The following is a 20,967-nucleotide window of genomic DNA, read 5'->3' as shown; positions in this document are numbered from 1 at the left end:
AAGGTGCCCCCAAAAAATGGGCAATGTGTAATTACCTAAAACAAATTTTTTTTTAAAAAAAAAAAAGCTTTATTGCCTTTAATTGGAATAAAGTTCAGCATTAACCTGATCAGTTAAAATTCAACAGCCAAATATATAAAGGACATAAGTAAAGAAAAAAAAAAAAAAGACAAAAAAACCCAAACAAGGCAGCTGGTTTTTGGCTAAAAAAACCTCAACTTGTACAAAATAGGACGTCATTCTCTTTGGCGCTCCCCTGAGCTCTTTCAGACTCATTTCTGGCTTCCTGATGGATTTGCCCTGCTTTTCCTTACGTAAATTGTCCTAAGGATGTCTCCAGTAGCTCATACTCGCAAACACAGGTGCCGTGTTGCTTTTGCTGGGCAGTATTTTTTTTTTTTTTTTTAATTGGTCCTGGATTGGTTAGAATGGCCACTGTACGTAAAGCGGTGCGGCGGTGACAGTGCTTAATGACGTACTCTAGAAGTTCATCCCAAGCGTTTAACCTCGCCAAGGTGTAGGTGGGTGGGGTGGGGAGGGAGGGGCCGTATGAAGGGAACTGTACTGATTAATTTTCTGAATAAATTCACCTCCATGAAACGCTAATGACTGTTGGAGTGGGGGTCGGTCACCTTTAGGCAGGTGGTGCCAGTTCTAAGATGCTGCTGTGAAGCTCCGCGTGAATAACGGACAGAACTGCTGGGCTTCACCGATCAGTAATAGGGATAAAAGGAAAAAAAAAAAAAAAATCATGATAGCTTGTACTGACCAAAAAAAAAAAAAAATACCTTTAGAACACCAAATTTACCTGTTACAGTATGTTTCAGTACCAGAGTTTTGAGTTAAATTGCTCAGCCAAATTGCAGACGGGAAGCGCTCCACTTTCATTGTGCTCGTAGCGCAAGACAGGTCATCGGTCCCTCGCCCCGGGGTGATCCTTGCCGGAGAAGGAATGATTTGCAACTTCTGCGCTCGGGCTTTCAGTTCCGTTGGGACCATTCTCGTGCGCGCAGCTGAAAGCCTGTGGGTTGTTTTTCCCCCAGCCCGGTTTCCAGGAGGAGGCGGCTCCTGAACTAGAACTTAAGGGTGCACAGCTCTTTTTTGGGGAAAATGGGACATGCGTGAGCAGCCATCGGCCTGCTACTCGGTGCGGGAATCACTTCAAAACAAATGTACAAATTGTAAATTTAACTAGGAATTTTCTTTGCAATTTTGGCCATCATATTCTGTTCAAAGACAGGAACATGGATCCTTTTACCAAGTAAAAAAAGGCTCATTTAAAATGTACCTAAAATTTTAGGAAATTGTGCACCCTTTTATCAATTTGTATAAAGGCTTTAGTGGAAAAAAAAAAAAAAAACCTGTTAAAATTAAACTTTTTGTATTCTGGGGTGTATCTATTTTTATTCTGTTGGAAACCTATTTAAAGTGGCAGGTGAGTGAGTGCTTGCGTGTCGAGTGGAAGACTTGTTTCAATCACCTACTTTAATAGTACAGCTGAATGACCTCGTGACAGCAGAGTATTGGGTTGAATTGTCATGAAAGCTGCTGCTGGTCCTGTGTGCTGTTTCTAATGTACTTTTAATTGGAATAAAGAACACGTACTGAACAATGCCTCCGCTAATTTCTTGCTTGAATACTTTTTGTTGTTTAAAAGCCTGAGGTAAGGCCGTTCCGAGCCAGGCCTCCTGACGAGTTTTCTATTTATGACCTTCTCAAAGCATCCTGCGACAGACTGAACTTCGCCTGATTTAATGCTGTATTTCTGAAATTCTTTTTTAAGAATTTCCACAAGGAAGCTTTAAATGATACCACACAATAAATGAGGTCAGATAAATACTGTTCTTCCCATAGCGCTTCCTGTGCCGGACTTGGCAGAGCTGCTGCTGAGACCTCCCCTGCATGCCCAGCAGACTGCTGAAGGGAAGAGAAGGAGAACTGGGAGAGAAAAGAGGTGTTTTCCCTGCGCTGCGCTTAGACCGAGACTTGATGTGGTTTTTAGAAAAGGAAATAATTAAAAGGCACATCTTTGTAGCCTGCACGAGTTAGAGAACCAAACTCTCATTCGGCTGTACCTGAGATGGAGACGTGCAGGAGGAATATCCTCCAGCACGAGGAGCTCTGTCCGCCGTGATCCAAGTTGCTCTTCTGTTCTTGGTTAAAGCATCGGCCCCCGTGCGCTCTCAAGGCTGCGCGGCGGTCACCGCGTCGCTGGTTGGTAGCAGCGGGCAGTCCCTGATCCGAAGGGCTTCCTTCTTTGCTGCAATCTTGTATTGAATGCAGGACGGAGATACAGACTCCGGGAAGGCACGTGCAAGGTGGCGTGGCTGGCGGCTGACCGTCCAAAGTGTGATTTGGACGGTCCCCGAGGTACCTGCCGTCAAATTAACAGCATTTCTCGTTCAAGAGGAGGTGCGATGGCTAAGCCTCCAGTTCACATAAATCATTTTAAGTTCAAGTTTCAGCCTAAAAGGTTTTATTGATTGTACTACCACACAGTACGAAAACAGTCTGAAACGTAGAGTAACACGGTATACACAAACTCAGGAGGGAATTAACCACCTAACGCTGAATTAAACACAGAAAACGGTTCCTGTTCCTGAACACTTAAGTGAAAGACGCTGCTCCCCGCTGAGGTTGGATGAAAAGCGCCTGTGTGTTTTGGTATCCTGGTTCCCCTGAAGACACCAGGATTGCTCCTGTGCGATTACGACCGCCCGCAGCAGCCGCTAACACCATTTCATCAGGTGCCGTTTCTATAAAGCCGCCGGACCCCGAACGCCTGCTTTAGGAGGAGGTGCCACGCTCTTGGTCAACACCAGGATCAGCTTCCCACTACTATTACTGTTCTGAGTTGGTTTGGCAGTTACACTGAGCTTAAAAATACGTTTGTTTTACCTCAAAATATTAAAACTAGCTCAGCTGTGTGGCAAGTGGTCTATTTTTGGGGTAGATTCAATTATTGCCTTTGAATTATTGCCTTTCAACCATACAAATTTCCATTAGAAATGTAAAAGGTTTTGGTTTTTTTTTTTTAGCACAAGCACATTGTCTTTATCTAAAACCTGCCAAGTTACACTACCGGCCTTTTTTAATGATGGTTGAGTAAAATATGGTCTACTGCCTGAGCCAATTCCTCAGTCAAATCCAATTAATCTATTTTTATTTAAAAATTTTCAAAGCAGCTCTTGCTTCCTCAGACTAACTCATTTCAGTGTAAAGGTGTTAAATGGAAGTCTTTTGTAACGTCCCATCTTAACTCTCCATTTACTCTTACCTATGGATCACACGAGTTGAATGAGAGAAGGAAAACTAAGTAGAAAATCCTGCTGCTCACCAACACAGCCGAAATAATAACTATTTGTTCTTAAAAAGATGATGTAGTCACACTCTTATCTTATCTGCACTGAGGTTATCCAGAAAGAGCTGAGCCCTCACAGGTATATTACCATCGGTCTTGCAATTTAATACTTTGCAATAATCCATTAATGTTATTACTGGTATTTCCAGATGGTTTTGGGGTTTGGTCTCCTTTTCCGTCACTCTCGAGAAGAAGATGTTTAGGATGATGCTAACCCACTGAAGATGGTCCTCCAGAGTAAAACAGTTCCATTTCTGCCTTCCCACATAGGTGCCTCTGCATCCGGATCCACTCTGGGAAGCGGAACCTTCCTGAAATATGGAAAAGGACAAGGGGAGAGGTCTCGGAAACTTCAGTCTTCAAAGAAGAACATCAGCAATTTCAAAAAACCAAAGAGGCCAAAAGTTGGTGGCGCTCAGGAAGCAATTTGTGATGGCACACGTGAAAAAAAGATGCTATTTACGTAGCAGGTACATACACTTGAAATAGTATTTCCACACATATACACAAGTCTGCTTCAAGGGGAATTTTTGGCAGACGGCAAGATGAAGAAGTAGGCTCAGGAAAGATCAGAATTTCAGTCTTTTGGAAGCAGTAACGCGTCCCGCTCAGCAGAACGAGCGGCGTGGCGGCGTCTCTGAGCACCTAAAGATCTGCATCGTGCTGCTCTTTCTGTCGGATGCACAGCACGGACTTGTGGAGAATCCCACATTCGTGGAGGGACCTCGTAAGGTCAGAGAAACTCCTTCGGGGCACCTCCATCGTTTCAACACTGCAGCGTTTGTATTTGGCCGACATTTTCTGTTCTGCCACGGCAAGGACCCTCTGGAGACTGTCGGTGGGCTTGAAGTGATGTTCAAATCTCTGACCGGAGGGAGATCGAACAGCGAGCAGCAGTCGCGACTCTTCTTTCGGCGCCTCTTCCAAACTTAAAGTCGACGTCAAAGGGCTCTCTTGTCTCATTTTCCCTCCCGGCTTCTCAGGAGGACGTTGCACATGTGAGCTCTCTTCATCGGGGACATCGCCTTCTGACAATACGCTGGCAGATCCTTGCTCTCCAGGAAAAGTTTTGATTTTTGGAGCGTCCTCCAGTCCCCCACTCACTTTCAGCCGGTCGGTCTGTTCAGCCACCGCTTCCACAGCGCCTTTCCAGCCGATGGAGGGGAGCACCCTGTACTTGTTCAGGGAAGAGGAGGTCTTCAAAGGCACTTGCTGCAGGAGCTCTGGGATTTCCTCAGGAGACACCGGGCCGGATGGGAATGCCGGTTTTGTGGACGATGCTCTCCGGCTGTTCACTAATTCGTGGGGAGCTGCTGGTGGCAGGGAAGGTGGCTCTCGGCAAGCACAGGCTTCCACGCTCTGAGCGTAATTGAAGCTTGGCCTCGTGCGTCCCTTGGCAGACTTTGGCCTGGTGACGTGCATGTCGATGGCGTTTGTCCACGAGAAAGCGGCTGCTGTGCTCGAAGGGAAGTAGCGGTGAGATGGTGCTAAGTGCAGAAGAGCCGCTGTGGCCATTGCTTCTCAAGGCACCTGCGGATGGGGTAGCAGAGGGAAAAGTTACAGGAACTGGCCAGAAAACTTCTAGAGAGCTTCATCTCCCTACAGCTCCCACTTTAGTCCTGCACGTCAGCTAATAATAGCAATAAATCTGGTGTATCACTGCGTAGGCAGGCAGCAATCCTACGGTTCAGGGACGGCTGAGTCAGAGATGGTGGGATATGTATATTTATAGGTACTGGCTTTGTCAGGAATTGTTTAAAGTTGACCCAGAGCATCGGGAAGTTGTGCCCTTCCCAACTTAAAGTTTTTGATGGAAAGAAGAGAAACGTTTTTTTCTGAAGCTAGAAACTCAGTGAAAATGGGAGATGAGTGAAGTTCAAAGCACAGATCTGGCCTTTTTGCTGTTCCTGCAGTGGAAGATTAAGTTCCCGTCGCGGACTTTTGGGTAAGACTGACTGCACTTCGCTTTTTAAAAATCTCTGAAAACCTTTGAGATTGAATATGTCCGATTCAATACAGAGAAACCCATTCTGACTTCTCCTGTGACCACAAGCTGCTTAACGCAGGTGGATATTAACCTCCACTAAAGACGAAGGCATGTGCTGGTGTACGTTTCCCAACCTAGGCTGCGCTCAGACCGCTTGTGCTTTACCAGGACAAAGCCCAAAAGCCCAGACAACCGGGCCACAACCTCACTCAACATTTTGGAGAAGCGCGACAGGCTCACACGCCTCCTCTTCCTTTTCTGTGGTTTGCGTAGCAGGATTTATCAAGGGGGAAAAAAAAAATGTCAACTTTCAATGCTTGGCGTTCTCCAGTAATCGTAAAGTCGGACTCGCCTGCTGCTCACCACCCCAAAACAAAGAGAAGGGAACAGCCACCGTGGTTGTTCCACAACCTTTTGCCAGCAATGCTTTATTTAACGCGTGCTTTCTCCTCCACCACCATGAAACAGAAACGCTCAGCAAACCAACGCCGAGCAAAGCCAAGGTGCGCCCTGACCAGCTCCAGTACGAAGCTGACGGCAGGCGGAGAGACCCGTCCCTCCGCAAGCCTCGAGCAGAGCTGCGGGCAGGGACACGCCGCCCAAGTGACTCGCTGGGGTTTCCTAGAAGCCTGCGGGAGGGAGGGGGGCGCGTGCCTTTCATTTACTGCCTCTAACAAATAAACTCCAAGGCAACGAGCTGTAGTTCAGCATCCTCTGCAGAGGAACTTCCGAGCGCGTCGGAGCACTTACCAGCTATCACCAGTTAGACTGCCAGTTTGAAGAATTAAAAACCCCCGAAACAACCAACCTCCCAGAAGCCGTGGCGGGACCCTCCTGAGCGAGGGTCTGTACCACTTCAGCACGTTTTACCGTGAGGAGCTGGTTTAAATATGGCGCGTTTTACGTTCGGGTGCCTGGGGGAGGGATTGGGATGGGGAACTGCAGTCAGGGAGGGCTGTGCCCACAGGTGGCCCAAAACACTGCGACCCCCAGGGCCTGGGAGGGCAGGCAGCCCCAAATCCCTGGCCCTACAGCACAGCCCCAGCCCCACAGCACAGCCCGGTGCCCCAGCAGAGCCCTCAGTGCCGCAGACTGGCCCCAGCCCCACAGCTCAGCCTAGTCCTGGCCCCATAACCCAACTCCACAGCCCCACAGCCAGGCCCTGGCCCTATAACCCCACTCTGCAGCCCCACAGCCAGGCCTCGGCCCCATAACCCCACTCCACAGCCCCACAGCCAGGCCCCAGCCCTATAACCCCACTCCACAGTCCCACAGACAGGCCCCAGCCCCATAACCCCACTCCACAGTCCCACAGCCAGGCCCCAGCCCTATAACCCCACTCCACAGTCCCACAGACAGGCCCCAGCCCCATAACCCCACTCCACAGCCCCACAGCCAGGCCCAAAGCCAGGCCCTAAGCCAGGCCCTGGCCCTATAACCCCACTCCACAGCCCCACAGACAGGCCCCGGCCCCATAACCCCACTCCACAGCCCCACAGCCAGGCCCAAAGCCAGGCCCTGGCCCTATAACCCCACTCCACAGTCCCACAGACAGGCCCCGGCCCCATAACCCCACTCCACAGCCCCACAGACAGGCCCCGGCCCCATAACCCCACTCCACCGCCCCACAGCCAGGCCCTGGCCCTATAACCCCACTCCACAGCCCCACAGCCAGGCCCCGGCCCCATAACCCCACTCCACAGCCCCACAGCCAGGCCCCAGCCCCATAACCCCACTCCACAGCCCCACAGCCAGGCCCAAAGCCAGGCCCTGGCCCTATAACCCAACTCCACAGCCCCACAGCCAGGCCCTGGCCCTATAACCCAACTCCACAGCCCCACAGCCAGGCCCTGGCCCTATAACCCCACTCTGCAGCCCCACAGCCAGGCCTCGGCCCCATAACCCCACTCCACAGCCCCACAGCCAGGCCCCAGCCCTATAACCCCACTCCACAGTCCCACAGACAGGCCCCAGCCCCATAACCCCACTCCACAGCCCCACAGACAGGCCCAAAGCCAGGCCCTAAGCCAGGCCCTGGCCCTATAACCCCACTCCACAGCCCCACAGACAGGCCCCGGCCCCATAACCCCACTCCACAGCCCCACAGCCAGGCCCAAAGCCAGGCCCTGGCCCTATAACCCCACTCCACAGTCCCACAGACAGGCCCCGGCCCCATAACCCCACTCCACAGCCCCACAGACAGGCCCCGGCCCCATAACCCCACTCCACCGCCCCACAGCCAGGCCCTGGCCCTATAACCCCACTCCACAGCCCCACAGCCAGGCCCCGGCCCCATAACCCCACTCCACAGCCCCACAGCCAGGCCCCAGCCCCATAACCCCACTCCACAGCCCCACAGCCAGGCCCAAAGCCAGGCCCTGGCCCTATAACCCAACTCCACAGCCCCACAGCCAGGCCCTGGCCCTATAACCCAACTCCACAGCCCCACAGCCAGGCCCTGGCCCTATAACCCCACTCTGCAGCCCCACAGCCAGGCCTCGGCCCCATAACCCCACTCCACAGCCCCACAGCCAGGCCCCAGCCCTATAACCCCACTCCACAGTCCCACAGACAGGCCCCAGCCCCATAACCCCACTCCACAGCCCCACAGACAGGCCCAAAGCCAGGCCCTAAGCCAGGCCCTGGCCCTATAACCCCACTCCACAGCCCCACAGACAGGCCCCGGCCCCATAACCCCACTCCACAGCCCCACAGACAGGCCCTGGCCCTATAACCCCACTCTGCAGCCCCACAGCCAGGCCTCGGCCCCATAACCCCACTCCACAGCCCCACAGCCAGGCCCCGGCCCCATAACCCCGCGGCCCGGCTCCGCCGCCCCTCACCTGCCGCCCCGGACCGCCCGCGCCCGCCGGCCGACACCGCCGCGTTACCACGGCGACGGCCCCGCTTCCGGCCGCGCGCGGGCCCCGCCCCCGCAGCCCCCGAGACCGAGCGGCCGCAGCGCGCGGCCCTGCCCGCCGCCCTCGGGCGGCCCCGGGGGGGGGGGGGCTGGGGGCGGCCGTGGGGGGCTGCTGTGGGGCTGGGGGCGTCAGCGGGCCCGGGGGCGGCCCTGATGGCCTGCTGTGGGGCTGGGGGCGGCCGTGGGGGGCTGCTGTGGGGCTGGGGGCGGCCGTGGGGGGCTGCTGTGGGGCTGGGGGCGTCAGCGGGCCCGGGGGCGGCCATGGTGTCCCAGCTCAGGGCTGGTGGGGAGCGGCTGAGGGAGCTGGGGGTGTTCAGCCTGGAGAAGAGGAGGCTGAGGGGAGACCTGATCGCTCTCTACAACTCCCTGACAGGAGGGGGCAGGGAAGGGGTGTTGGGCTCTTCTCCCAAGGAACCAGCGATAGGACGAGAGGAAATGGGCTCAAGCTGCGCCAGGGCAGGTTTAGATTGGATATTAGGAAAAATTTCTTCACAGAAAGAGTGGCCAAGCATTGGAACAGGCTGCCCAGAGAGGTGGGGGAGTCCCCATCCCTGGAGGGGTTCAAAAAACGGGCAGAGGTGGCACTTGGGGACATGGTTTAGTGGGCATGGGGGTGTTGGGCTGATGGTTGGGCTGATGATCTTAGCGATCCTTCCCAACCTTAGTGATTCCTAGTTTTTACTTTCATTAAAAATAATCCAGCCAGCAAGCCAGGAAACATGAAATTGCTGCTCTGCCCTGAACTGGTTTAGTGGTGGACTTGGCAGTGTGGGTTAATGGTTGGACTGGGTGATCTTAAAGCTCTTCTCCAACCCCAACGATTCCACGACTCTGTGATGTCCCCGCAGGGGCCTGGGGGCCGTCTCCAGGCCCGGGGATGGCCGCGCCGCGCCGGTGCAGACGGGAGGGATGTCCCTGGGCCGCCGTGCCCCGGTGCGGGCTCTGCGCTGGGCCGGGCCGCGGCGGGGGGCCGCAATCAGGCTGCCCAGAGAGGTGGGGGAGTCCCCATCCCTGGAGGGGTTCAAAAAACGGGTCGATGTGGCACTTGGGGACATGGTTCAGTCTGGTCTACCCTTGATTGGCTTAGCGTAGACTTGGCAGTGTAGGTTAATGGTTGGACTGGATGATCTTAAAGGGCTTTTCCAACCTAAACGATTCTGTGATGGCGGCGGGGGGCCAGCCTCAGCCCTGCCGCAGGGCCGGGGGCTTCGTCCTGAGGGGCACCAGGAGCCGGGCGTGGGCGAGGGTGGTGGCGGCAGGGTCCTGTCCCCAAGAGCCCCCCCAACCCCGGAGGTGGGTGCCAGAGGTTGTCCCCGTCCCTCCCGCAGGAGCTCTCGTTTCCCCCATCCCACCCCAGCGCAAAACCACACCGTCGTCGCCCCGCTTGAATACCAAAAGCCTTTTTTTTTTTTTTTTTTTTTTGACCCTGAAGGTTTAAAAATATGGGGTTAGACCCTCTCCTGAGCAAAGGCAGCAGAAGGGGAACAACGGGATTGGGTTTTAATCCCTGCCATGACGTGAGTTTCACGACAGTGTGATTGAACAGCTGCACCTGAGCGACTGCTGAATAAAACCGGACAAATAAACACCAAAATTATTAGTTTCAACGAGAACGCCTTTAAAAAAACCCTACGCTTTAGGCACGAGATCATCCGGGGGACCTAAAACAACACTTCTGGGGGACTTCTAAGCTTTCTTTGTGCCGGGAGAGCGGCAGCCTGCAAGTCTGGCATCCCGGCGCGCGCTGACGGAGGGCGAGTCCTGATCCCCCGGGGCTATAAACGATCCCCAAGTCAGTTTTTCTTGTGGGAACACATCACGTACCGCTGACATTGCCGTCTCGCCCCGTTAATCCCTTTCTAAACCTGCTTCTAGTTAACCAGATGCTTCTCCCGCTAACAGATGCCCACCAAAAGCAGCAAGGAACAAGCAATAAATAACTGAAGATAACTTATCCGCCGTCAAATCGGGGATCTCCACCCCGCGGGAGGGGGAAGATCAAGGCGTACCCGTGCATTAAAAAGGTAAGAAATGAGTCACGTATCAGCTCATCCCATCCGCAGGATGTTCGGCAACGGCGCACCAAGACGCCCGCTTTGCAGATCAAAGCACCGGGCGTGTTTACGTTTCAATAAGGCCAAATATTGGCAAATATTGCCAAATAATAATAAGGACAAACAGACGTGCGGGTTGATACACCTTTCTGCTTGCTCCGTAGGAAGGCTGAGAAGTTTCATATTCCCAAGGGGATGATAACTTCCACGGGTGGTTTTTAAGCCCTTGGGTTTGTGGCTCAATTGAAGAGAGGGTTTAGCTTTGCGCGCTCGCTCTCCTGAGATCTTCCACGGAAAAGAGGGTTTAAAATGAGGGGATTTGGTTAAAGCCACCTGTGGGTCCCCGATCTGCGCGATCCCAGCCCTCTGGTCTCCGTTTAGGCCCCCGGACGGTGCCTTTCACGCAGGTTTAGCCGAACTCTACAGCAAAAACCCAGGAGGTCAGGGCCATCTCCCCTCCCATCAGGGGAGGTTTAGGTTGGATAGTAGGAGAAATTTCTTCACCGAAAGAGTGGTCAAGCACTGGACCAGGCTGCCCAGAGAGGTGGGGGAGTCCCCATCCCTGGAGGGGTTCAAAAAACGGGCAGAGGTGGCACTTGGGGACATGGTTTAGTGGGCATGGGGGTGTTGGGGTGATGGTTGGGCTGATGGTCTTAGAGATCCTGTCCAACCTTAGTGATTCCTAGTTTTTACTTTCATTAAAAAATAATCCAGCCAGCAAGGCAGGAAACATGAAATTGCTGTTCTCCCCCTGAATTGGTTTAGTGGTGGACTTGGCAGTGTTAGGTTAATGGTTGGACTGGATGATCTTAAAGCTCTTTTCCAACCTCAACGATTCAATGATTCTATGATTCTCTCTTTCCCCATCAGGGCCACCACAGCAGCAAACACACCCCGAAGGGCAAGGACCTGCAACGCCAAAGCATGCGAGCACGAGCGGTGCAGATAATGAACGCCACGATGGGGAAAATCTTCTATAATGGCAGTTTTTTTGTGGATGAGGTGGGAAGGGGATGCTTAATCATCAGGGATGCCACGGTTTTAAAAGTCAGCTGGGGGAAGCAGGGGGTTCGGGTGCCAGGGCGATGCCCGTCGGTTTGCATCGTGGCATTTCGAGATGGTTTCTGGTGCAGACGGCGAGCGGGTAAGTCCCTCGGCATGCCTGAGCAGGGAGACAGGCGAGCTGCTGCTCCCCATCCTTTCCTTACTGGGCTCGGATGGCTTTTTATTCCACTTGGCAGCAGGAAATAAAAGGTTAGAGGGAAGAACAGCCCCGGGACAGACGTCTCTGCCAGCCTTGGAGGGCAGCCGGGAGGTGACGTCCCTTCCAGCGAGCAGCTTTGCCGGCTCTCAAGAAATTCAACAAGGGGTTTTCTTCTCGAATACAGCCCCCCGAGCCATTTCCTTACAATCAGCTCCCCTGCCCCAAATTCCCTTCCCTAGAGTTACTGAGGGTGGAACCCTGCATGCACGCCTGATACCGTGCATTTGTGTGCGTGTTTGCTCTCGGCCCCACGGTTTCGCAGGGAAGATAGCGGCTTTTGTTTCTTATCTCCTCCGGTTTTCTGCCTCCCTCGTCTCTTTGTATCACATCTCAGTTATGGTGATGAAATAAACTGTATTCAAAAAGCATTCCAAGTCGGGTTTCCATGGCGTTTCCAGCCTTTGCTGCCGATTTAATTTCGCAGACCCCTCGCCCACGCGCTCCCAGAGTCTCCCGTGCCCCGAGGGCAGGACAGGGAAACTACAGACCCACAAAATGAGGCATTTGCCGTCCTCCCTTCTCCTCCCCTTGCCATTCGGCGTGGCCGGATTTGGATGCAGACATGGATTTGAGGGGGCGATTGCAAGGGCAAGACCCAAGAGAAACCATCTCGGAGGTTGCAGGGTGTGCGCTGGCACAACCAAGCACCCACTTGAGATGCCGCCGAGGCCGAAGTGCCGCCTCTGCGGCTGGAGCAAGGGTGCAGTGACCTCTGCGGGGCCAGCTCTGCACCTCTGGGCAGGAACGGCTTTTGTCCCGTCTCTCCAGGCACCGAATCCCGCGACTTTTTGCCAAGTAGCAAGCGATAGGACGAGAGGAAATGGCCTCAAGTTGCAGCAGGGGAGGTTTAGGTTGGATAGTAGGAAAAATTTCTTCAGAGAAAGGGTTGGCGAGCATTGGAACAGGCTGCCCAGGGAAGCGGTTGAGTCCCCGTCCCTGGAGATATTTAAAAGACGTGCAGATGTGGCGCTTAGGGACGTGGTTTAGCGGTGGACTTGGCAGTGCTAGGCTGACGGTTGGACCGGATGATCTTAAAGGTCTTTTCCAACCTAAACGAGTCTATGATTCTATGATTCTGTGATTCCGTGACTTTTAAAACCACGGCCGAGACATTGGCCTCATCCAGAAGCCGCGTCGGCCCGAGATGGAGACAGCTTCGTGCCCAGCCGAGGAGCAGAAGCGAGATGACGGAGGGAACGTTGCCGCCGGCCGCGCTGGAGGCACACCGCTGCGGGGAAACTCAGGTTTCTTGTAAAGGGGAAGTCCGGGAATCTTCTCCTTTACCGAGGGGCCACTCGGCGAGACCTGCTCTGCGCTGAATAGCTCCGTCAGCGCAGATAGAGGAGGGGGTGGACCTCGCTAGCCGTATAAAGCGAACTCGCTAAGCCGGCAGTCTCGGAGCTGCAAAGCCCAGGCGGGGTAAGGAGAGCGGGGATTTTATTGCCCTCTTATTTCATCAGCCAGCTTGGGGAGCGGCGGTGGGAGGCTGCAGACAGGGAGCTTCTCCATCAGCCCCTGGCAGGACAACCGCTGTGTCCCTGTACGCATCCCCGCCAAGCGCCGCATCCCAAAACCGGAGTCAAAAAGGCCCCACTGGGCGTCAGCTGCGCGCACTTAGGCGCGGTGATACCTTCACAATGCTGTATATCCACGGTGACACTAATGTCACCGTGCGGTGCTGCCAGGGTGCGCCCGACCGGCTCCGTGCCCTCGGCGCGGGCACGGGGGCAGCGTTTGTCCTGCCCCCGGCGTCCTGCTCATCGCCCGCCATCGCTGTTTCCTCCTCCAGGACCAGCCCGAGGATGAAGAATCTCCTCTTTGCTGTCGTCTTGGCTTGCGGTAAGTGCCCCGGTTTCACCGGGCCAGGCTGGGATCTCGTCTGCGTGGCAAAAAACACATACAAACCCAGTCTTTGTGCACAATTCAGGTTTTTGCTTAAATCTTGCAGTTTAACACTTCGTGTAGCACTGCCGTAGTCCTGGAGATCTTCATGACGGTGAGGCTTTGGGACGCTGAGATCCATATTTATTTTAAGAGGCCCTGGAGCCTGTTGTCACCGGCTTTCCTGCCTGTGCCAAGCCCACGGCTGATCCTGGCAGCGTGGCATTGCCGGTTGCAGGATGCAAGCGCGGCACAGCCTGTACAGAGAGCAATGATATCTTCTGCCAGGCGGAATCAGGTAGCTGCAGAAACCAGACGTAATCCTGAATGGATTCTGGGGGGGATTCTCCTGGTTCACATGCCTGAAAGCATGTATTTCCAGCAACGCCAGACTTATTTAATTCCTCCGCCTGGTGCGGGGAACGCTGCCTGCCTCCTCGCTCCGCACCGGCGTGAGCCCATCCCTCTGCCCCTTCCGCAGGGCTGCTGCCGGCTCGCGGCAGCGTTTTGGAGCTGGAGCGGATGATCAAGTCGGCCACGGGGAAAAGCGCCCTGCTCTCCTACAGCTGGTACGGCTGTTTCTGCGGCATCGGGGGCAGAGGGACCCCGGTGGACTCCACCGACCGGTGAGTACCTGGAAAAGCATCGCCACATCGGCCGCCCCGCTGCGGGGTGCGCGGGGGTCCCTAAAAAAGCTCCTCGCTGGCAGCCTGCCGGTGCTGCGGTGCTCTGAGGGGGGCTTTTGCGCCGTTCCCCAGCCACGTCTTGCTGCTGCCTTGTCATCCCCTCCTCTTGGGTCACCCTAAATTTGAGGCTGGACCTTCCTTTACCTTCCAAGCGTGGTGAGGGAGGGTTCGGGGGCAGCGGTTTGAACACGGTGTCCCCCGCAGGTGCTGCCATGCCCACGACTGCTGCTACAGGAGGCTGCGAGAGGGCAAGTGCAGCCCCCTGATAACCCCCTACCACTTCGACGTCGCCGACGGAGACATCGTCTGCAGTGAGTACCGCCGAGCGGGGGGGTCCCACGGAGGTGGGGAACCAGCACCGCTCCCTGCAACACCCCAGCCCTGGAGCAGGGTGCACAGGAGGGCATCGCCCCCGGGGATGAAACCTGCCCGATGCCCGGTCGGGTGCGTGCGGGAGGATGCAGCGTACGATAAATGAATGGGCGTTGCAAGGGATGCGGGCGGGCTGGAGAGGATGAGCACTGGGGCACACTGCTTCACGTGCTTCCCCCGGGCAGCTCCAGGCATCGGGGGGGCTCCAAGGGGACCCCATGGCCGATGCCAGCTGGAAAAGCCACCGCAGAGCGCCGTGTTTTTTTCCCCCGCAGGTAACGAGCAGAGCTGGTGCAAGAGAGAAACCTGCCTATGCGACAAGGCGGTGGCTTCGTGCTTTGCGAGCGCTTCGCATTCCTACAATAAATCCTACCTCTTCTATTTCAAGCTGAAATGCCGAGGAGATAAGCTCCAGTGCTGAGGGGGAGAAATCTGCACCCGAGTTTGCAGATATTGACTGGCTTTCCCCATTGCTACAGCAAGAAAAGCCTGATGTGCGGGCTGAACGGAGCCGGAGCCAGCAAGGCTCCCGGCAAGGCGATGCTCCGGGTGAGGAAGGGCACGCGCGCACTGCGGGTGCCGATCCCCCAGTTCCCAGAAAGACGTCAGCTTCCATTTTTCGGTCCTCTCCTCCTCTCTTTTCTCTCTTGATTTCATTTCCCAGCAAAGATAACGAAATAAAAAGGTATTCGAAATGATCCTCCGTGGTGTTTTTCTGTAAGAGCCACTGAGATTGAGGCACTGCAACGGTGGCATCCAGGCTGCCGAGTTTGGGGAGCGCTTTTACATCTCACACCTTAGCCACGCCATCTGCCTGACACCCCAATATTTCCATGGTCCCGACAGCAGCCTGAAAAAGCCGAAGGCCCGACCGCAGCCGTAATTCACAGGTCTATCGCCAGGTCTAGCCCGCTGCAGAGCAATGTTGCTGCTGCTGGATTCCCAGCTACAGAGGAGCACTCTGCATCGAGAAACGGGGACGAATAAATGCCACCAAGTAAAACTCCCTGGGGTTTGTTAACAAAATAATTCCCCAGCCGCAAGCCCTGATGGTAGTGGGTTTTTTTTGGCTTCTCCCAGCGCCCCTTCCCGCTAGCTGAACTCAAACAAAACGGTGCCTTAAGCGGCAGCGTGGCAGGGGGACAGTTCCCAAACCACGCAACCCCTCGGAAACCCCAAACCCGCTTTGTTTGTGGCCACTGGGATGCAAAAGCTGAATCAGGGCTATTATTTCCCCCCTGATATGGCACCGTGGTGCTGGGGAGGGCAGAGGAAAAGGCCCTCGAGCATCTCCGGCTGGGGGCAGAGAGCGTTGGTTTCCTCCTCGGGCTGGAAATGACGCTGCTTTGCCAGCTCATCCCAGCCGGCACCGGTCCCCGTGCATGCGGTATGGAGCCAGGGCGTTGTGGGGATTTCCTGCATTCCTGTAAAGGGGAAGGACGGCACCTTCTCCTTTGCAGAAAAGCCCCGTCTGCAAGATTTGGGCGAAACGAGCATCTGACAGCGGGGAGCAGACCCTATATAAAGCAAGCCCTGCCGGCTGCAGGGCCCTGCGAGCAAGCGGCGGCTTTCCCGAGGTAAGCGGGGATGGAGGAACTCTTTTCCTCCCTTTCCTACTTTAACCAAAAGCCACAGCGCAAGCGGGGAGCAAAGGAGAGGCTACCTGAGATGCCAGGCCAGCGGCAGAGCGGCGGGGTGCAGCCCTCGAGGGCTGACCGTTCCTCCGACTTTTCTTCCTTTCCCTTCGTTTTGCTTTTTCCCAGCCCTCCGCATTCCGATTCCCATCGCTTCCCAGCCCCGACGCAGCAGCGCTTTGTGCCGAAGCGATGGCGCCGGGCGCACGCTTGCCCCCCTCATCTCCCCTAATCCCCAGAGGTGGGGAGCATCTCTAGCCCTGGATGAGGGGGGAAGTAAAAAAGAAAGTGGTTGCTATCATGGGGAAATTACACAGGCTTGGTTTCCTCTCCCAGGGCTGTCAAGAAGATGAACTCTCTCCTCGCCTTCGCCGTGCTGTTTGCTTGGGGTAAGTGTCCTCGCTCGCACCCGTCCCATGGCTCTCCGCGCAGTTGCATCCATGGAAATTCGGACCAGCTCGGTGATTTCTTAACCTTTCCTCATGACCACCTCTCCAAAACGCGCAACAGCTCCCCCGCGCTGAGCTGGCGATACGTTTCCTTTCCATTGCATCCACTCATTTTTAAGACATCATCAGCCTGGTACCAATTTGGGGACCGGAGGGGTGCGGGGGTGCTGCTGGGGAGCCGGGGATCAGCGTGAGGCCCACCGATTTCCCCCCCCAGGCTTGTCCCCAGCTCACGGGAGCCTCTGGGACCTGTACAAAATGATCACGAAGGCGACGGGGAAGAACGCCTTGCTGCATTACTCCTTCTACGGCTGCTACTGCGGCTTGGGGGGCAAAGGGAAGCCCAAGGACGCCACGGACAGGTAAGCGCCAACTTAAAAATCTCCCTGCCCGAACACATCCTTGCATGGTTTCAAATTTGGGGGGTCGGGGGGGGGGAAAAAAAGCAACCCCCAAAGCCTCGATCTCTCGTACAGATGCTGCCAGCTGCACGATACCTGCTACAACAGCCTCCTGAGCTACCACTGCAATGCCAAGATGCGGGGCTACCGCTACGACTGGCACGAGGGCAGCCCCTCCTGCAGTAAGTAGGAGCCTGGAAAAGGGGGTGTCGTCCCCCCCCGCCAAAGCCAGGGCTGACCCTGGGCTCCCCTCTGCCTGCAGGAGAGGACTCCTCGTGCGCCCGGTTCTCCTGCGAGTGCGACCGCAGCTTCGTGCTTTGCCTGAAGCGAGGCGTCGGGAGCTACAGCAAACGCTACCGCTTCTACCCCAAGCACCGGTGCCGGTGATGGGAGCCGGGATGCGGGGCCGGAGCACGCGCGCCGGTTCTGCATCTGGATCAACCTACGTCCCTGCCTGCGCGGACCGCGTTAGTGCTGCTGTAAATTTAATCAACGTGAAAATAAACAATGTGCTTAAACCACCCCGGTGCTCCGTGAGCTGCTGCTGGGCAGAGAGAGAAATCCTCGTAAATACTCAACACCACCCTCCCCAAACACACCCCAGAACTTTGCAAAAACTCTGCCTCGGCCCCTGCGTCACTCCGGGCTGCAGCCCGCAGGGAGAGGGGGGGGGGTTGGCCGGCGAGGGAAGGGGCGTAGCGTAAAGCGTTTTTGGGACAGACGAGTCATTTCAGCGCTTCCAGTTCAGAGCCCGCGGGCCAGACACGGAGGGCAGCGCTCTCCCCAGGAGAACGGGCCGGCAGCGAGGAATCGGAGCTGGAGCGATCCCCCGGTGAGCGACTCCCACCCTCGCCCCGCTGCTGCGATGGGTTGGTTGCGTTGCTGCTGCGGAAACAAAAATACAGAGGGGAATGTTGGGAGGAGGCAGCAGGGGTGCTGCTTTCTGCCGTCTTCCATGCCTGTAGATAAAGCGTCACTGCTTTCAGATGAAAACTCAGCCGGGAAGCAGCAGCCCAGGGGGGAATAGCTGCACCGCGGCTGCAAAGCCATGCCCTGGATGCCCAAAGTGGTGGGACGGGAGGTGGGAGATGCTCGGGAGCTGGGGGATGCTCGGGAGCTGGGACAGCTTCAGAAAGCTGCGTTCAGCCAAGGGGCAGCAACGCAGATGCAAGGCAGCACGGCTGCCTTCCTCCCTCTAAATTTTGGGGGGGATTTGACCTGAATGTCAGAGGGACAAGGTTTGCGAGGCAGCGCCTCTCGACTGGCCGCTCTGCCTGGCTGAGTCTGTTCTCGGTTTCTCCTCCCAGGCCCGGCTGAGAGGAAGATGAAGGTCCTGCCGACGCTGGCGGTGCTGCTTGCCTGCAGTAAGCGCAGCCATTCCCCGACCCACGGACAGGAGCCAGGCTGCAGCCCCACGCCGAGGCGGGGAGCATCCCCAAATCCCCGTGCGCTCCGTGGGGAGACTCCCGGCAAAGCCCTCCTCTCCCCCCCTGGCTCCCCGGGCCTCGTTTCTGCATATAACTTGCAAAAATCCCATTTTCCGGTCACTCTAGGTGTGTTCACGGCTCGTGGGAAGCTCCCGCGCACGTACGCACCGGGACTCGAGGGAAGCACCGTAGGAAATCTGACGGCCCACGGTTGCTACTTGGGATGGGGCAGCAGCGGCACGTCGAAGGCTTCAATGGACCGGTACAGCAGCGCTGCCCGGGTTGGCTAACGCTGGCCCTGGGGCAACCCCAGGGCTTGTGAGCAACCCCAGCCGCATCCTCTGAAACTTTGCAAAATGCAGGCAATGGGCAGCAGCAGAAAGGGCACAGGTTTTAGGGAAGGTGGTAAGGCGAGGCAGCGTTCACCCCGAATTCCAGCCCTGTAGTCAGTAGGGTTGTGCCAGCGAGAAGTGGCTGAGTCAGCAGGACGGCAGCAGGGGACGGGGACGGTCCCGAAGCCAGGACGCGCAGGGGCTCCCGGAGCGGGGCAGGGGTTGCACGGGGAAGCAGAGAAGAGGCTTGGCGCGGGAAGGGGCCGGGAAGAGCAGCTTCTGGGTGATTTGGAGCAGGAGGAGGATGCAAACGCCAGTGGCTCGCCCCACCCGGCTTGCAGAGCCTGGTGCAGGTAGGTTAGAAGCAGCCGGTGCCACGTTTGGGATAAGGCCAGGCTCTCCTTCTCACCGCAGGTGCTGCCTGCTCCGTGCCTGCTGCTACGCCAAGCTGGCTGCACGGCGGTGCCGCCTGGGACCGATCCAGCCCCTCTTGACGCCCCGGGCAGGAATCCCCACCTGCAGTGAGTCCCCGCAGTCGCGGTTCAGGATGCCTCTTTCCAGACCGTCTCCCTCCTTTGCGATGCCCTTTTTCAGGGCAGCACCCCGGGGATCTTCCCGAAAAGAAGGTCTCAGGCGTGCTTTCTCTCCGGTCCCTGCAGGATCCGGGACCTGGTGCCAGAGAGGTGCCTGCAGGTGCGAGCGGGCAGCCCGGCTCTGCCGGATGCGCGGCCGAAGGCTGCCCCGGCGTCGCGGCATGTGCCGGGGACGAGCCGGGCGGTGTTGAAGCAAAAGGGTTTTTTTGCAAAACCACCTCCAAGCTGGTAAGAAAAGGGATGTAGGAGCATTTCCCAACCCTGGCGGGTCTCCTACTCGGGGCTTTTTGGCTTTGACACGAGGACAACAACCCTCTCGTGAAGTTGCGACATTATACACTGGATCCGAGGAGGGAGAGCAGCGCAGATGCAGTTGTTCCCACACAGAAAAACAAGGGAGGGGCGGACACCTGCACCTTGTCCCTGCGAAGGGCGAGATGGAAACCAGCGCAAGCCTCTCCACTGACACCCATTTCCCCTTGGCTCGAGCTCCCCGTGCAGCCTGTCAGCTCCCTCTGCTTTTTGCTTCGCTGCAGATTCGCTTCTGTTGCTCCAAAATAAAACCAGAGCGCGCAAAACATCGGTCCTCAGTGTGCCGTGACTCAGCTGAGCCCAGCGACCACGCCTTGCAGCCGGCGAGGAGCACCTAAGCTCTTAGCTAGGTTTCCCGTTGAAATACCCAGGAAAAAAAAAAATTAAAAACCAGAGGTGAGCAGCAGAGTCAGGAGCCCGTTTCCAACATCACCTCCAAAGCCTGCAAGTCAGTGAGTTAGCACCGAAAATAGGGACCTCTCGTGTCCTGCGGCAACGTTTCCAAATGACTTAGGAGCTCACCTCTGCCCGCTTCGTGCCTGGTTTCACCAGCTGAGGCGCAGCGTGAGGAGATACACATTGCTGGAATAAAAAAGCCCCCTTGCACCTGCAAATTTTTAAGCTTAGTCCAGCAGCAGCTCAAAGGTCAATGCAGAATTTGCGCGGAGCGAGCGGCGGGTCAGGGAGGCGATTTATAATGCTGCTCCCCAGCTGCCTGCCTCGCCCACCAATATCATCCCCTTTTTGCAGGGGAGGGAGAAGTCAGTCCATGCTACCTGAGAAGCGATGCATCTGCACCCCTGAACCGCCCCCCTGCTTAGCCCTGAGCCTTCCGGCTCCGAAAATTTGCAGTTTGCCCCAAGATCGAGAAATCAAAGCCGGTACAAAGGGCTGCAGGCAGGCGCGATGCTGCTGGAGGGCCGGGCGCTGGCAAGCTTTGCTGCAACAGGAGCTCGCTCTTGCCTCACACCAAGCGCAGAGCAAAACAGATTTCTCACCAGAAAAGAATGTTTTGGCCCAATTCGGCAACAACCCTGAGCACGTCCCCTAGGAAAAGGCAGTTCAGGCCGTGGCTGCTTCCCTCCGCCACCGCCAAGCATCCCCCGGGCGCAGGTTTCCTGCCCCGCAGGCCAATTCAGCACGGTCGACCCCCCGGGAGGTCTCAGCGCCGCAAACCCCCGTGGGGCTCATCCATAAAATATATTTCATCGTATACAGCCACAAAACCAGCAACGAAACGCTGTTTCCCCAGGGGCTGATGCCCTGGGCAGCGGCAGCTGTAATTCCCAACCTG

General features: G+C 56.2%; 3 protein-coding genes across 3 annotated transcripts; 2 read left to right on the top strand and 1 right to left on the bottom strand.

Annotated features, from left to right (window-relative positions):
* Positions 1–4,006: 4,006 nt before the first annotated feature.
* On the bottom strand, positions 4,007–4,876 carry UBXN10 (UBX domain protein 10). Its single transcript, XM_009479890.2, has one exon. It carries the CDS (start codon positions 4,874–4,876, stop codon positions 4,007–4,009), a length of 870 nt encoding a protein of 289 aa, XP_009478165.2.
* An 8,512-nt stretch (positions 4,877–13,388) lies between these two features.
* LOC104026722 (phospholipase A2, membrane associated) lies at positions 13,389–14,946 on the top strand. The gene is made up of 4 exons (XM_009478007.2): positions 13,389–13,425; positions 13,949–14,093; positions 14,358–14,464; positions 14,801–14,946. The coding sequence occupies exons 1-4, from the start codon at positions 13,389–13,391 to the stop codon at positions 14,944–14,946; spliced, it is 435 nt and encodes a 144-aa protein (XP_009476282.2).
* Positions 14,947–16,508: 1,562 nt separating this feature from the next.
* On the top strand, positions 16,509–17,396 carry LOC104026630 (acidic phospholipase A2 PLA-1). Its single transcript, XM_075721710.1, has 4 exons — positions 16,509–16,548; positions 16,826–16,970; positions 17,085–17,191; positions 17,272–17,396. Exons 1-4 carry the CDS (start codon positions 16,509–16,511, stop codon positions 17,394–17,396), a joined length of 417 nt encoding a protein of 138 aa, XP_075577825.1.
* The last annotated feature ends 3,571 nt before the right edge of the window (positions 17,397–20,967 follow it).

This window comes from Pelecanus crispus, chromosome 15 (genome assembly GCF_030463565.1).
Source record: "Pelecanus crispus isolate bPelCri1 chromosome 15, bPelCri1.pri, whole genome shotgun sequence".
Lineage (NCBI taxonomy): Eukaryota > Metazoa > Chordata > Aves > Pelecaniformes > Pelecanidae > Pelecanus > Pelecanus crispus.
The sequence above is the reverse complement of the archived record's forward strand: the minus strand, read 5'-3'. Positions and strand labels throughout refer to the sequence as shown.

What these genes read in the sequence shown, in the direction of transcription:
- UBXN10 (XM_009479890.2), bottom strand. Translation starts at nt 4,876, where the DNA reads ATGGCCACAGCGGCTCTTCTGCACTTAGCACCATCTCACCGCTACTTC.
- LOC104026722 (XM_009478007.2), top strand. Translation starts at nt 13,389, where the DNA reads ATGAAGAATCTCCTCTTTGCTGTCGTCTTGGCTTGCG. An exon ending in TGCTGTCGTCTTGGCTTGCG is followed by an intron (nt 13,426 to 13,948) that starts GTAAGTGCCCCG and finishes CCCCTTCCGCAG; the next exon opens with GGCTGCTGCCGGCTCGCGGC. An exon ending in CGACGGAGACATCGTCTGCA is followed by an intron (nt 14,465 to 14,800) that starts GTGAGTACCGCC and finishes TTTCCCCCGCAG; the next exon opens with GTAACGAGCAGAGCTGGTGC.
- LOC104026630 (XM_075721710.1), top strand. Translation starts at nt 16,509, where the DNA reads ATGAACTCTCTCCTCGCCTTCGCCGTGCTGTTTGCTTGGG. An exon ending in CGCCGTGCTGTTTGCTTGGG is followed by an intron (nt 16,549 to 16,825) that starts GTAAGTGTCCTC and finishes TTCCCCCCCCAG; the next exon opens with GCTTGTCCCCAGCTCACGGG. An exon ending in CGAGGGCAGCCCCTCCTGCA is followed by an intron (nt 17,192 to 17,271) that starts GTAAGTAGGAGC and finishes CTCTGCCTGCAG; the next exon opens with GAGAGGACTCCTCGTGCGCC.